A 14987-nucleotide genomic window follows, 5' to 3' on the forward strand; every position below is an offset into this window, starting at 1 on the left:
AGTCATCTAATTATCATTAGAGGGCAGGGTCAGAAGAGTCATCTCATTATCATTAGAGGTCGGGGTCAGCAGAGTCATCTTATTATTAGAGGGCGGGGTCAGCAGAGTCATCTCATCATTAGAGGGAGGGGTCAGCAGAGGCATCTCATCATTAGGGGAAGGAGTCAGCAGAGTAATCTCATTATCATTATAGGGAGGAGTCAGCAGTCATCTTATTATCATTAGAGGGATTGGTCAGAAGAGTCATCTCATTATCATTAGAGGGCGGAGTAAACAGAGTAATCTCATTATTTAAGGGAGGAGTCGGCAAAGTAATTTTTATAATTAGAGGGATAGGTCAGAAGAGTCATCATCATCAAAGGGAGGGGTCAGTAGAGTATCTCTATATTATTAGAGGGTGGGGTCATCAGAGTCATCTCATTATCATTAGAGGGCAGGGTCAGAAGAGTCATCTCATTATCATTAGAGGGCGGGGTCAGCAGAGTCATCTTATTAGAGGGCGGGGTCAGCAGAGTCATCTCATTATCATTAGAGGGAGGGGTCAGCAGTCATCTCATTATCATTAGAGGGCGGGGTCAGCAGTCATCTCATTATTAGAGGGCGGGGTCAGCAGTCATCTCATTATCATTAGAGGGCGGAGTCAGAAGAGTCATCTCATTATCATTAGAGGGTGGGGTCAGCAGAGTCATCTCTATCATTAGAGGGAGGAGTCAGCAGAGTCATCTCATTATCATTAGAGGGCAGGGTCAGCAGAGTCCTCTCATTATCATTAGAGGGAGGGGTCAGCAGAGTCATCTCATTATCATTAGAGGGAGGGGTCAGAAGAGTCATCTCATTATCATTAGAGGGAGGGGTCAGCAGAGTCATCGCTATCATTAGAGGGAGGGGTCAGCAGAGTCATCGCTATCATTAGAGGGAGGGGTCAGCAGAGTCATTGCTATCATTAGAGTGGCAGCACTGCACCATTGACTCTTCACCTTTGGCACTCACCCTTGGTACCCCGGCCTTTTGGCTAGGATCAGAAAATTTTTATAGATCCGAGTGGATGATCGGGCTGTATATCTGCACTCATCCACTTATTTATTTTCTTTGCTTATCACTGTGCTACTATGCAGGTTTGTTTCTACACAGGATTTGTCAGGGTGCGGTAGCCCTTCTGGGTGTCCCTCCTGGCGGTTTAGGGGAGGTGTGTGTAGCCATCAGGTTCCTCACCTCCCTGTAACCCCCGGGCATCCTGGCTTCGGCCGAGATGCCATAAGTATACGGCTCCTTGGCTGATACCTTGGTTAATGCCTAGGTTGATGCCAGGTGCATTTGTAGCCCCTAGTAGCTTTGGCAAAAAGGGTAATCGAACCTGGACCATTGCAGGTGCCTTTTGGTCCGGAGGTGAAGGGTAGGTTTGTTGCGGGGCCTCTCTCCTGTTGGAGAAGGGCTTTGCGATAGACCACAACCTTTGAGCATGTTTTTTTTTTAGTGTGACACGTTTGCACCTTTTCTTGCACTTTGGGGGATAGAGAGCACATGCCTCGGCTTGCTGAAAAAAAACAAAAATCAAAACATAATTTCTTCATCTTTCTTTATCATATTTTTCCTATTGAGTACATAATTGGTGCCAGAAGAGTATGACATTATCTGCATCACAGAAAGAAAGTGATAGTCGTGACCTATGATCATTTGCCTACAGCTTCTGGCTATAACCACTCTCTATTTATCTCTGACAGGTATTGGTAAACATGTGGCCTTGGACCTTGCCAGGAGGAATGCCCGTGTGATCCTGGCATGTCGTAGCCGTGAGCGAGGAGAGAAAGCACTGGCTGAGATCAAGAACCAGACCGGAAACAAGAATGTCATCCTCAGCATTCTGGATACCAGCAGCATTGCGTCTGTCCGAGCCTTCGCTGAAAGGATCCTGAAGGAAGAGAAGAGACTGGATATCCTGGTCAATAATGCTGGGGCCTCCGGTATTCCGCAATGATATACGTGCTCAGGGGCTGTACAATGACATACATGGTGATCAGATATTACACACTAACATACACAGTGGGGATCAAAAGTTTGGCACCCCAGGTAAAAATTTGTATTAATGTGCATAAAGAAGCCAAGGAAAGATGGAAAAATCTCCAAAAGGCATCAAATTACAGATTAGACATTCTTATAATATGTCAACAAAAGTTAGATTTTATTTCCATCATTTATACTTTCAAAATAACAGAAAACAAAAAAATGGCATCTGCAAAAGTTTGGGCACCCTGCAGAATTTATAGCATGCACTGCCCCCTTTGCAAAGCTGAGACCTGCCAGTGTCATGGATTGTTCTCAATCATCATCTGGGAAGACCAGGTGATGTCAATCTCAAAGGTTTTAAATGCCCAGACTCATCTGACCTTGCCCCAACAATCAGCACCATGGGTTCTTCTAAGCAGTTGTCTAGAAATCTGAAACTGAAAATAGTTGAGGCTCACAAAACTGGAGAAGGCTATAAGAAGATAGCAAAATGTTTTCAGATGTCAATATCCTTTGTTCAGAATGTAATTAAGAAATGGCAGTCATCAGGAACAGTGGAAGTTAAAGCAAGATTTGGAAGACCAAGAAAAATATCAGACAGAACAGCTCGCATGATTGTGAGAAAGATAATTCAAAACCAATGTTTGACTGCACAATCCCTCCAGAAATATCTGGCAGACACTGGAGTTGTGGTACACTATTCCACTATGAAGAGATACTTGTACAAATATGGTCTACATGGAAGAGTCATCAGAAGAAAACCTCTTCTACGGCCTCACCACAAAAATCAGCATTTGAACTTTGCAAATGAACATATAGACAAGCCTGATGCATTTTGGAAACAAGTTCTGTGGACCGATGAGGTTAAAATTGAACTTTTTGGCTGGAATGAGCAAAGGTACGTTTGGAGAAGAAGGGGAACAGAATTTAATGAAAAGAACCTCTGTCCAACTGTTAAGCATGGGGATGGATCAATCATGCTTTGGGGTTGTATTGCAGCCAGTGGCACAGGGAACATCTCACGAGTAGAAGGAAAAATGGATTTAATACATTTTCAGCAAATTTTGGATGCTAACTTGATGCCATCTGTGAAAAAGCTGACGTTAAAGAGAGGATGGCTTCTACAAATGGATAATGATCCTAAACACACCTCGAAATCCACAGGGGATTACATCAAGAGGCGTAAACTGAAGGTTTTGCCATGGCCTTCACAATCTCCTGACCTCAACATAATTGAAAATCTATGCATAGACCTTAAAAGAGCAGTGCGTGACAGACAGCCCAGAAATCTCAAAGAACTGGAAGACTTTTGTAAGGAAGAATGGGCAAAGATACCTAAAACAAGAATTGAAAGACTCTTGACTGGCTACAAAAAGCGTTTACAAGCTGTGATACTTGCCAAAGGGGGCAGTACAAGATATTAACTCTGCAGGGTGCCCAAACTTTTGCAGACACCATTTTTTCGTTTTCGGTTATTTTGAAAGTGTAAATGATGGAAATAAAATCTAACTTTTGTTGACATATTATAAGAATGTCTAATCTGTAATTTGATGCCTTTTGGAGATTTTTCTATCTTTCCTTGACTTCTTTATGCACATTAATACAAATTTTTACCTGGGGTGCCCAAACTTTTCATCCACACTTGTACATGGTGATCGGGGCTGTACACTGACATACATGGTGATCGGGGGCTATACACTGACATACATGGTGATCGGTGGCTGTACACTGACAGACATGGTGATCGGGGGCTGTACACTGACAGACATGGTGATCGGGGGCTGTACACTGACATACATGGGAAGCAACACGGTGTGTGGACAGCTCTCTCCCTCGTGTTTCCAGCACCAGCACACGGGCTAGCTGGCAGCGTCCCTGGACCGGATCAATGATATAACAAAGGAATGCCCGGCGCCAAGTGCAGTAAAACGACAGGTATTTTATTGTAGGATCAGCGGATACAAACTTGCATCAGGCAGGAGCCGACGCGTTTCGGACCATTACAGGTCCTTAGTCATGGCATAACACACAGGATAAAATCCAAACTTTAAATACTTTCTTAGGAACATAACATGTATCATGACATCACACTTAATAAAGACATGTGGAAAACATGGAAATGGAACAATGGATGTGTATGTATACATGAATTCAGGCAGAAAAAAACTACACATAAAATTAATGCAATTATATAACAGCCCTACACAAAGTAATAAACAATAGAAAAGTGATTATGAATAAAAATATATAAAAAAAATAATTCATCCATTAAATATTTTGGCAGATATATTGATGATCTGGTTGTGGTATGGAGGGATATTGAAAGCCGTTTCCTGGATATCGTTTCTTACATTAATAACAATAATCTTAAAGGGTAACTCTCATTAAAAATAATTTTTGCTATTGCACTCCTTATGGTAAATAAAAAATATTTCTAATGTAAAAAATTCCCCCATCTCATACACAGACTTTGGACCGAAGCCCAAACACAGGAAGTGCAGCCTGGAGTGCTGAGGGATGTGTGTCCAGTCTCATCCAATCATAGCTCCTCCCACACTTAAAGGGGCACTCTGGCCCTGAGACATCTTATCCCCTATCCAAATAGATGTCTCACCGCGGGGATCCCGCCGCTGTGGACCCCCGCAATCTTGTATTTGCCACCCACCTGTTTGAGCTGCATGCTGCGGTGCCAGCTCACAAACAGCAGGGTGGCAAACACGGGGCCGGAGTATCGTGATGTCACGACTCCGACCCCGTGTGATGTCGCCCCCGCTATGCAAGTCTATGGGAGAGGGCGTGGTGCAGATGGTGGATATAGCAATATTTTTACCTGAAATTTACAGGCTTTCATGACTGCAAAAAATGCTTTTATTCAAAGCCACTGACGTCGGATAGGCGTGGCGCGAGGTACGCGATGCCCCGCCGCCGCCACACCCGACATTTTCGGGATCAACATAATGGGGATGTATCCACATTGTGCGTTAATGCAATAGAACGGGTCCGAAACAGTGTTAGAGGGGGCGACATGAAACGTAAGTTATTCAATAGAGAATCCTATTGGATTTTCGTGTTAAACCCAAGAGAGCCGAATGGAATGAACTTGAGACATGACCTAATATTGACTTATTGACATGTCCATCTAAATTTATCCTGCTTATTACCTCTTGTGTAACAATAACATAACATTTTTTTATTTTTATATATTTTTATTCATAATCACTTTGCTATTGTTTATTACTTTGTGTAGAGCTGTTATATAATTGCATTCATTTTTTGTGTAGGTTTTTTTCTGCCTGAATTCATGTGTACATACACATCCATTGTTCCATTTCCATGTTTTCCACATGTCTTTATTAAGTGTGATGTCATGATACATTTGATGTTCCTAAGAAAGTATTTAAAGTTTGGATTTTATCCTGTGTGTTATGCCATGACTAAGGACCTGTAACGGTCCGAAACATGTCGGCTCCTGCCTGATGCAAGTTTGTATCCGCTGATCCTACAATAAAATACCTGTCGTTTTACCGCACTTGGCGCCGGACATTCCTTTGTTATACGCTGATATACATGGTGATGTACACTGACATACATGGTGATCAGGGGCTGTACACTGACATACATGGTGATCGGGGGCTGTACACTGACATACATGGTGATGGGGGGCTGTACACTGACATACATGGTGATTGGGGGCAGTACACAGATATACATGGTGATCGGGGGCTGTACACTCACATACATGGTGATTGGGGGCTGTACACTGACATACATGGTGATCGGGGGCTATACACTGACATACATAGTGATCGGTGGTTGTACACTGACATACATGGTGATGGGGGGCTGTACACTGACATACATGGTGATTGGGGGCAGTACACGGATATACATGGTGATCGGGGGCTGTACACTCACATACATGGTGATTGGGGGCTGTACACTGACATACATGGTGATTGGGGGCAGTACACGGATGTACATGGTGATTGGGGGCTGTACACTGACATACATGGTGATGGGGGGCAATACACGGATATACATGGTGATTGGGGGTTGTACACTGACATACATGGTGATCGGGGGCTATACACTGACATACATGGTGATGGGGGCAAAACACTGACATACATGGTGATGGGGGACTGTACACTGACATACATGGTGATGGGGGGCAGTACACTGACATACATGGTGATGGGGGGCAGTACACTGACATACATGGTGATGGGGGCAGTACACTGACATACATGGTGATTGGGGGCAGTACACGGATATACATGGTGATCGGGGGCTGTACACTCACATACATGGTGATCGGGGGCTATACACGGACATACATGGTGATCGGGGGCTATACACGGACATACATGGTGATCGGGGGCTATACACGGACATACATGGTGATCGGTGGTTGTACACTGACATACATGGTGATGGGGGACTGTACACTGACATACATGGTGATGGGGGGCAGTACACTGACATACATGGTGATGGGGGGCAGTACACTGACATACATGGTGATTGGGGGCAGTACACGGATATACATGGTGATCGGGGGCTGTACACTCACATACATGGTGATTGGGGGCTGTACACTGACATACATGGTGATTGGGGGCAGTACACGGAAATACATGGTGATTGGGGGCAGTAAACGGATATATATGGTGATTGGGGGCTGTACACTGACATACATGGTGATGGGGGACTGTACACTGACATACATGGTGATGGGGGGCAGTACACTGACATACATGGTGATTGGGGGCTGTACACTGACATACATGGTGATCGGGGGCTATACACTGACATACATGGTGATTGGGGTCTGTACACTGACATACATGGTGATGGGGGACTGTACACTGACATACATGGTGATGGGGGACTGTACACTGACATACATGGTGATGGGGGGCAGTACACTGACATACATGGTGATTGGGGGCTGTACACTGACATACATGGTGATCGGGGGCTATACACTGACATACATGGTGATTGGGGTCTGTACACTGACATACATGGTGATGGGGGACTGTACACTGACATACATGGTGATGGGGGACTGTACACTCACATACATGGTGATGGGGGACTGTACACTGACATACATGGTGATGGGGAGCAGTACACTGACATACATGGTGATTGGAGGCTGTATACTGACACACAGCGTAGCCATAAAAAGAGTTGTGTTCTGTAATTCCAGGACTGCCCCATGGCTTGACTCCTGAGGGACTGGAGGTCACATTCGCCACAAACCACCTGGGCCCTTTTCTGCTCACTCACCTGCTGCTGGGTAAGTGCCATCAGACAGTGCAAGAACCCTCTTATTCCTGGCCATACAGAACAGACCTAACCAATCAATATATTACCCTGGTCATACAGAGAAGACCTGACCAATCAATATATTATCCTGGTCATACAGAACAGACCTAACCAATCAATATATTATCCTGGCCATACAGAGCAGACTTGACCAATCAATATATTATCCTGGCCATACAGAACAGACCTAACCAATCAATATATTATCCTGGCCATACAGAGCAGACTTGACCAATCAATATACTATCCTGGCCATACAGAGCAGACATAACCAGTCAATATACTATCCTGGCCATATAGAGCAGACTTGACCAATCAATATATTATCCTGGCCATACAAAGCAGACCTGACCAATCAATATATTATCCTGGCCATACAGAGCAGACATAACCAATCAATATACTATCCTGGCCATACAGAGCAGACCTGACCAATCAATATACTATCCTGGCCATACAGAGCAGACATAACCAGTCAATATACTATCCTGGCCATACAGAGCAGACCTGACCAATCAATATACTATCCTGGCCATACAGAACAGACCTGACCAATCAATATATTATCCTGGCCACACAGAGCAGACCTGACCAATCAATATACTATCCTGGCCATACAGAGCAGACCTGACCAATCAATATACTATGCTGGCCATACAGAGCAGACATAACCAATCAATATATTACCCTGGTCATACAGAGAAGACCTGACCAATCAATATATTATCCTGGTCATACAGAACAGACCTAACCAATCAATATATTATCCTGGCCATACAGAGCAGACTTGACCAATCAATATATTATCCTGGCCATACAGAACAGACCTAACCAATCAATATATTATCCTGGCCATACAGAGCAGACTTGACCAATCAATATACTATCCTGGCCATACAGAGCAGACATAACCAGTCAATATACTATCCTGGCCATATAGAGCAGACTTGACCAATCAATATATTATCCTGGCCATACAAAGCAGACCTGACCAATCAATATATTATCCTGGCCATACAGAGCAGACATAACCAATCAATATACTATCCTGGCCATACAGAGCAGACCTGACCAATCAATATACTATCCTGGCCATACAGAGCAGACATAACCAGTCAATATACTATCCTGGCCATACAGAGCAGACCTGACCAATCAATATACTATCCTGGCCATACAGAACAGACCTGACCAATCAATATATTATCCTGGCCACACAGAGCAGACCTGACCAATCAATATACTATCCTGGCCATACAGAGCAGACCTGACCAATCAATATACTATGCTGGCCATACAGAGCAGACATAACCAATCAATATACTATCCTGGCCATACAGAGCAGACCTGACCAATCAATATACTATGCTGGCAATACAGAGCAGACATAACCAGTCAATATACTATCCTGGCCATACAGAGCAGACTTGACCAATCAATATATTATCCTTGCCATACAGAGCAGACATAACAAATCAATATATTATCCTGGCCATACAGAGCAGACCTGACCAATTAATATACTATGCTGGCCATACAGAGCAGACCTGACCAATCAATATACTATCCTGGCCATACAGAGCAGACATAACCAATCAATATATTATCCTGGCCATACAGAGCAGACATAACCAATCAATATATTATCCTGGCCATACAGAGCAGACATAACCAGTCAATATACTATCCTGGCCATAGAGAGCAGACCTGACCAATTAATATATTATCCTGGCCACACAGAGCAGACCTGACCAATTAATATACTATCCTGGCCATACAGAGCAGACTTGACCAATCAATATACTATCCTGGCCATACAGAGCAGACCTGACCAATCAATAAATTATCCTGGCCATACAGAGCAGACCTGACCAATCAATATACTATGCTGGCAATACAGAGCAGACCTGACCAATCAATATACTATGCTGGCAATACAGAGCAGACATAACCAGTCAATATACTATCCTGGCCATACAGAGCAGACTTGACCAATCAATATATTATCCTTGCCATACAGAGCAGACATAACAAATCAATATATTATCCTGGCCATACAGAGCAGACCTGACCAATTAATATATTATCCTGGCCATACAGAGCAGACCTGACCAATCAATATACTATCCTGGCCATACAGAGCAGACCTGACCAATCAATAAATTATCCTGGCCATACAGAGCAGACCTGACCAATCAATATACTATCCTGACCATACAGAGCAGACCTGACCAATCAATATATTATCCTGGCCATACAGAGCAGACTTGACCAATCAATATACTATGCTGGCAATACAGAGCAGACCTGACCAATCAATATACTATCCTGGCCATACAGAGCAGACCTGACCAATCAATATATTATCCTGGCCATAGAGAGCATACCTGACCAATCAATAAACTATCCTGGTCATACAGAGCAGACCTGACCAATCAATATACTATCCTGGCCATACAGAGCAGACCTGACCAATCAATATACTATGCTGGCAATACAGAGCAGACCTGACCAATCAATATATTATCCTGGTCATACAGAGCAGACCTGACCAATCAATATATTATCCTGGCCACACAGAGCAGACCTGACCAATCAATATACTATGCTGGCAATACAGAGCAGACCTGACCAATCAATATATTATCCTGGCCATACAGAGCAGACCTGACCAATCAATAAACTATCCTGGTCATACAGAACAGACCTGACCAATCAATATACTATGCTGGCCATACAGAGCAGACCTGACCAATCAATATACTATGCTGGCCATACAGAGCAGACCTGACCAATCAATATACTATGCTGGCAATACAGAGCAGACATAACCAGTCAATATACTATCCTGGCCATACAGAGGAGACATAACCAGTCAATATACTATCCTGGCCATACAGAGCAGACATAACCAATCAATATATTATCCTGGAAATACAGAGCAGACTTGACCAATCAATATATTATCCTTGCCATACAGAGCAGACATAACAAATCAATATATTATCCTTGCCATACAGAGCAGACATAACAAATCAATATATTATCCTTGCCATACAGAGCAGACCTGACCAATCAATAAACTATCCTGGTCATACAGAACAGACCTGACCAATCAATAAATTATCCTGGCCATACAGAGCAGACCTGACCAATCAATATATTATCCTTGCCATACAGAGCAGACCTGACCAATCAATATATTATCCTGGTCATACAGAGCAGACCTGACCAATCAATATATTATCCTGGCCACACAGAGCAGACCTGACCAATCAATATATTATCCTTGCCATACAGAGCAGACCTGACCAATCAATATACTATCCTGGCCATAGAGAGCAGACCTGACCAATCAATATACTATCCTGGCCATACAGAGCAGACCTGACCAATCAATATACTATGCTGGCAATACAGAGCAGACCTGACCAATCAATAAACTATCCTGGTCATACAGAACAGACCTGACCAATCAATATACTATGCTGGCCATACAGAGCAGACCTGACCAATCAATATACTATGCTGGCCATACAGAGCAGACCTGACCAATCAATATACTATGCTGGCAATACAGAGCAGACATAACCAGTCAATATACATCCTGGCCATACAGAGGAGACATAACCAGTCAATATACATCCTGGCCATACAGAGCAGACCTGACCAATCAATATACTATCCTGGCCATACAGAGCAGACCTGACCAATCAATAAATTATCCTGGCCATACAGAGCAGACCTGACCAATCAATATACTATCCTGACCATACAGAGCAGACCTGACCAATCAATATATTATCCTGGCCATACAGAGCAGACTTGACCAATCAATATACTATGCTGGCAATACAGAGCAGACCTGACCAATCAATATACTATCCTGGCCATACAGAGCAGACCTGACCAATCAATATATTATCCTGGCCATAGAGAGCATACCTGACCAATCAATAAACTATCCTGGTCATACAGAGCAGACCTGACCAATCAATATACTATCCTGGCCATACAGAGCAGACCTGACCAATCAATATACTATGCTGGCAATACAGAGCAGACCTGACCAATCAATATATTATCCTGGTCATACAGAGCAGACCTGACCAATCAATATATTATCCTGGCCACACAGAGCAGACCTGACCAATCAATATACTATGCTGGCAATACAGAGCAGACCTGACCAATCAATATATTATCCTGGTCATACAGAGCAGACCTGACCAATTAATATACTATCCTGGCCATAGAGAGCAGACCTGACCAATCAATATACTATCCTGGCCATACAGAGCAGACCTGACCAATCAATAAACTATCCTGGTCATACAGAACAGACCTGACCAATCAATATACTATGCTGGCCATACAGAGCAGACCTGACCAATCAATATACTATGCTGGCAATACAGAGCAGACATAACCAGTCAATATACTATCCTGGCCATACAGAGGAGACATAACCAGTCAATATACTATCCTGGCCATACAGAGGAGACTTGACCAACCAATATACTATCCTGGCCATACAGAGCAGACATAACCAATCAATATATTATCCTGGAAATACAGAGCAGACTTGACCAATCAATATATTATCCTTGCCATACAGAGCAGACATAACAAATCAATATATTATCCTTGCCATACAGAGCAGACATAACAAATCAATATATTATCCTTGCCATACAGAGCAGACCTGACCAATCAATAAACTATCCTGGTCATACAGAACAGACCTGACCAATCAATAAATTATCCTGGCCATACAGAGCAGACCTGACCAATCAATATATTATCCTTGCCATACAGAGCAGACCTGACCAATCAATATATTATCCTTGCCATACAGAGCAGACCTGACCAATCAATATATTATCCTGGTCATACAGAGCAGACCTGACCAATCAATATATTATCCTGGCCACACAGAGCAGACCTGACCAATCAATATACTATGCTGGCAATACAGAGCAGACCTGACCAATCAATATATTATCCTGGCCATACAGAGCAGACCTGACCAATCAATATACTATGCTGGCAATACAGAGCAGACCTGACCAATCAATATACTATCCTGGCCATAGAGAGCAGACCTGACCAATCAATATACTATGCTGGCCATACAGAGCAGACCTGACCAATCAATATACTATCCTGGCCATACAGAGCAGACCTGACCAATCAATATACTATCCTGGCCATACAGAGCAGACCTGACCAATCAATATACTATCCTGGCCATACAGAGCAGACCTGACCAATCAATATATTATCCTTGCCATACAGAGCAGACCTGACCAATCAATATACTATCCTGGCCATAGAGAGCAGACCTGACCAATCAATATACTATCCTGGCCATACAGAGCAGACCTGACCAATCAATATACTATGCTGGCAATACAGAGCAGACCTGACCAATCAATAAACTATCCTGGTCATACAGAACAGACCTGACCAATCAATATACTATGCTGGCCATACAGAGCAGACCTGACCAATCAATATACTATGCTGGCCATACAGAGCAGACCTGACCAATCAATATACTATGCTGGCAATACAGAGCAGACATAACCAGTCAATATACATCCTGGCCATACAGAGGAGACATAACCAGTCAATATACTATCCTGGCCATACAGAGGAGACATAACCAATCAATATATTATCCTGGAAATACAGAGCAGACTTGACCAATCAATATATTATCCTTGCCATACAGAGCAGACATAAATCAATATATTATCCTTGCCATACAGAGCAGACCTGACCAATCAATATACTATCCTGGCCATAGAGAGCAGACCTGACCAATCAATATACTATGCTGGCCATACAGAGCAGACCTGACCAATCAATATACTATCCTGGCCATAGAGAGCAGACCTGACCAATCAATATACTATGCTGGCCATACAGAGCAGACCTGACCAATCAATATATTATCCTGGCCATACAGAGCAGACCTGACCAATCAATATACTATGCTGGCAATACAGAGCAGACCTGACCAATCAATATATTATCCTTGCCATACAGAGCAGACCTGACCAATCAATATACTATCCTGGCCATAGAGAGCAGACCTGACCAATCAATATACTATCCTGGCCATAGAGAGCAGACCTGACCAATCAATATACTATCCTGGCCATAGAGAGCAGACCTGACCAATCAATATACTATCCTGGCCATACAGAGCAGACCTGACCAATTAATATACTATGCTGGCAATACAGAGCAGACCTGACCAATCAATATATTATCCTTGCCATACAGACATGACCAATCAATCCATAGATTCTTCTGTACATACGGAGCAAACCTGATCAATCATTCCTTGTATGTATCCTGACATGTATGGGCACAGATGATTATGGTTTGAGGCTCCGGCCATATCATGTGGACCCTTAGAGTTAGATGACTATGGAGAATGGTTGGTGATAATCGGGGTGAATGGCTGCCAACCCTTTCACCTGGCATCATGCAGCACAAGGGTTGTGTAGCGTTATGTACAAGGACATTGGCCCTGATTTACTATTGGAAACCCAACATGTTTTTGTCAGGTTGTGCGCCAGAATTTGCACCCAAAAAATGTAAAAACCCAACCAACTCTCCAATTTACTTAGAAACCCTGAAAAAAGGGGGCGTGGCTGCCAGGGAAAGGGGCGTGCCCCCAACATTTTCAAAAAATCCCAACATATTTACTAAGGTTTCCACAGAAAATATGGTGGATTTAAGCTGAGGAAAACCCTACAGATCAGAGCATGTGTAAAAAGAGCAAAACGTAGGGAAAAATGCAAAATATAGGAAAACATGAATAAATACAATGGAAAAATAACCCCACAAAGAAAATGACTCTCCACTTTTAGTAAATGAGGCCCACTGTGTACATCTGTCTGCATGGGGGGCTGTAATTCTCTGTCTTGACCACTAGACCTCCTGAAGCGAACAGCCCCGAGCCGCATTGTCATCCTGTCATCATTCATGCACGGACAAGGTAACATCGACACCAGCAACATATGGGGCAAGAACCTGGAGAAGAACAAGCTGAACGACACCTACAACTGCACCAAGCTGATGAACACCATCTGGGCCAAGGATCTGGCCACCAAGCTGAAGGGCACCGGTAAGGGGGCAGGTGAAGGCAGACAGGCAGGACTGGACAGGAGTCCCCACACTGACCTCTACTGACTCAACAATGGTACTGCAGTTATATACCCTCCCGACTTCTCACAGATCCTGCAGCCGCTCCATTACATCATATATAACCCGTGTGAATCCATACATCACCTGGCTGCTGTGCAGAATGGAGCACACTATGGCGGCACTGGGTGGACCGTGTCGCGGGGAGCGTGCAGTCACCTGTATGTTGTTTTATTACCTCAGGAGTGACGGTGAACAGTGTGAACCCCGGGATCGTCGTGACTGAGGCCATGAGGAACTACAGCTTCATATTACGATTCATCTTCAATCTGGTCGGATTCTTCTTCTTTAAGGTCAGAACGCGGTCACATGATCTAACATAAGAAAACGTCTGTGGTTATAACTACACGCACTGCGGCCATCTTCTTGTGTGGTTCAGCTTTGGGCACCTCTTACCCCGGCCCATGACCCATCTACCCCCCCTTCTC

The 14987-nt window shown here is 43.6% G+C and overlaps 1 protein-coding gene across 1 annotated transcript in view; it reads left to right on the forward strand.

The window, feature by feature from the left end:
- Positions 1-14987, forward strand: part of LOC130293823 (retinol dehydrogenase 11-like) — a 28715-nt gene that overhangs the window by 11276 nt on the left and 2452 nt on the right. The window contains exons 2-5 of the mRNA XM_056543002.1: positions 1722-1961; positions 7220-7309; positions 14291-14482; positions 14743-14852. Of these exons, the coding sequence (XP_056398977.1) occupies positions 1722-1961; positions 7220-7309; positions 14291-14482; positions 14743-14852 (632 nt within the window). The remainder of the gene's footprint in view (positions 1-1721; positions 1962-7219; positions 7310-14290; positions 14483-14742; positions 14853-14987) is intronic.

The sequence above is a fragment of the Hyla sarda genome, chromosome 1, assembly GCF_029499605.1.
Source record: "Hyla sarda isolate aHylSar1 chromosome 1, aHylSar1.hap1, whole genome shotgun sequence".
NCBI classification, from domain to species: Eukaryota; Metazoa; Chordata; class Amphibia; order Anura; family Hylidae; genus Hyla; species Hyla sarda.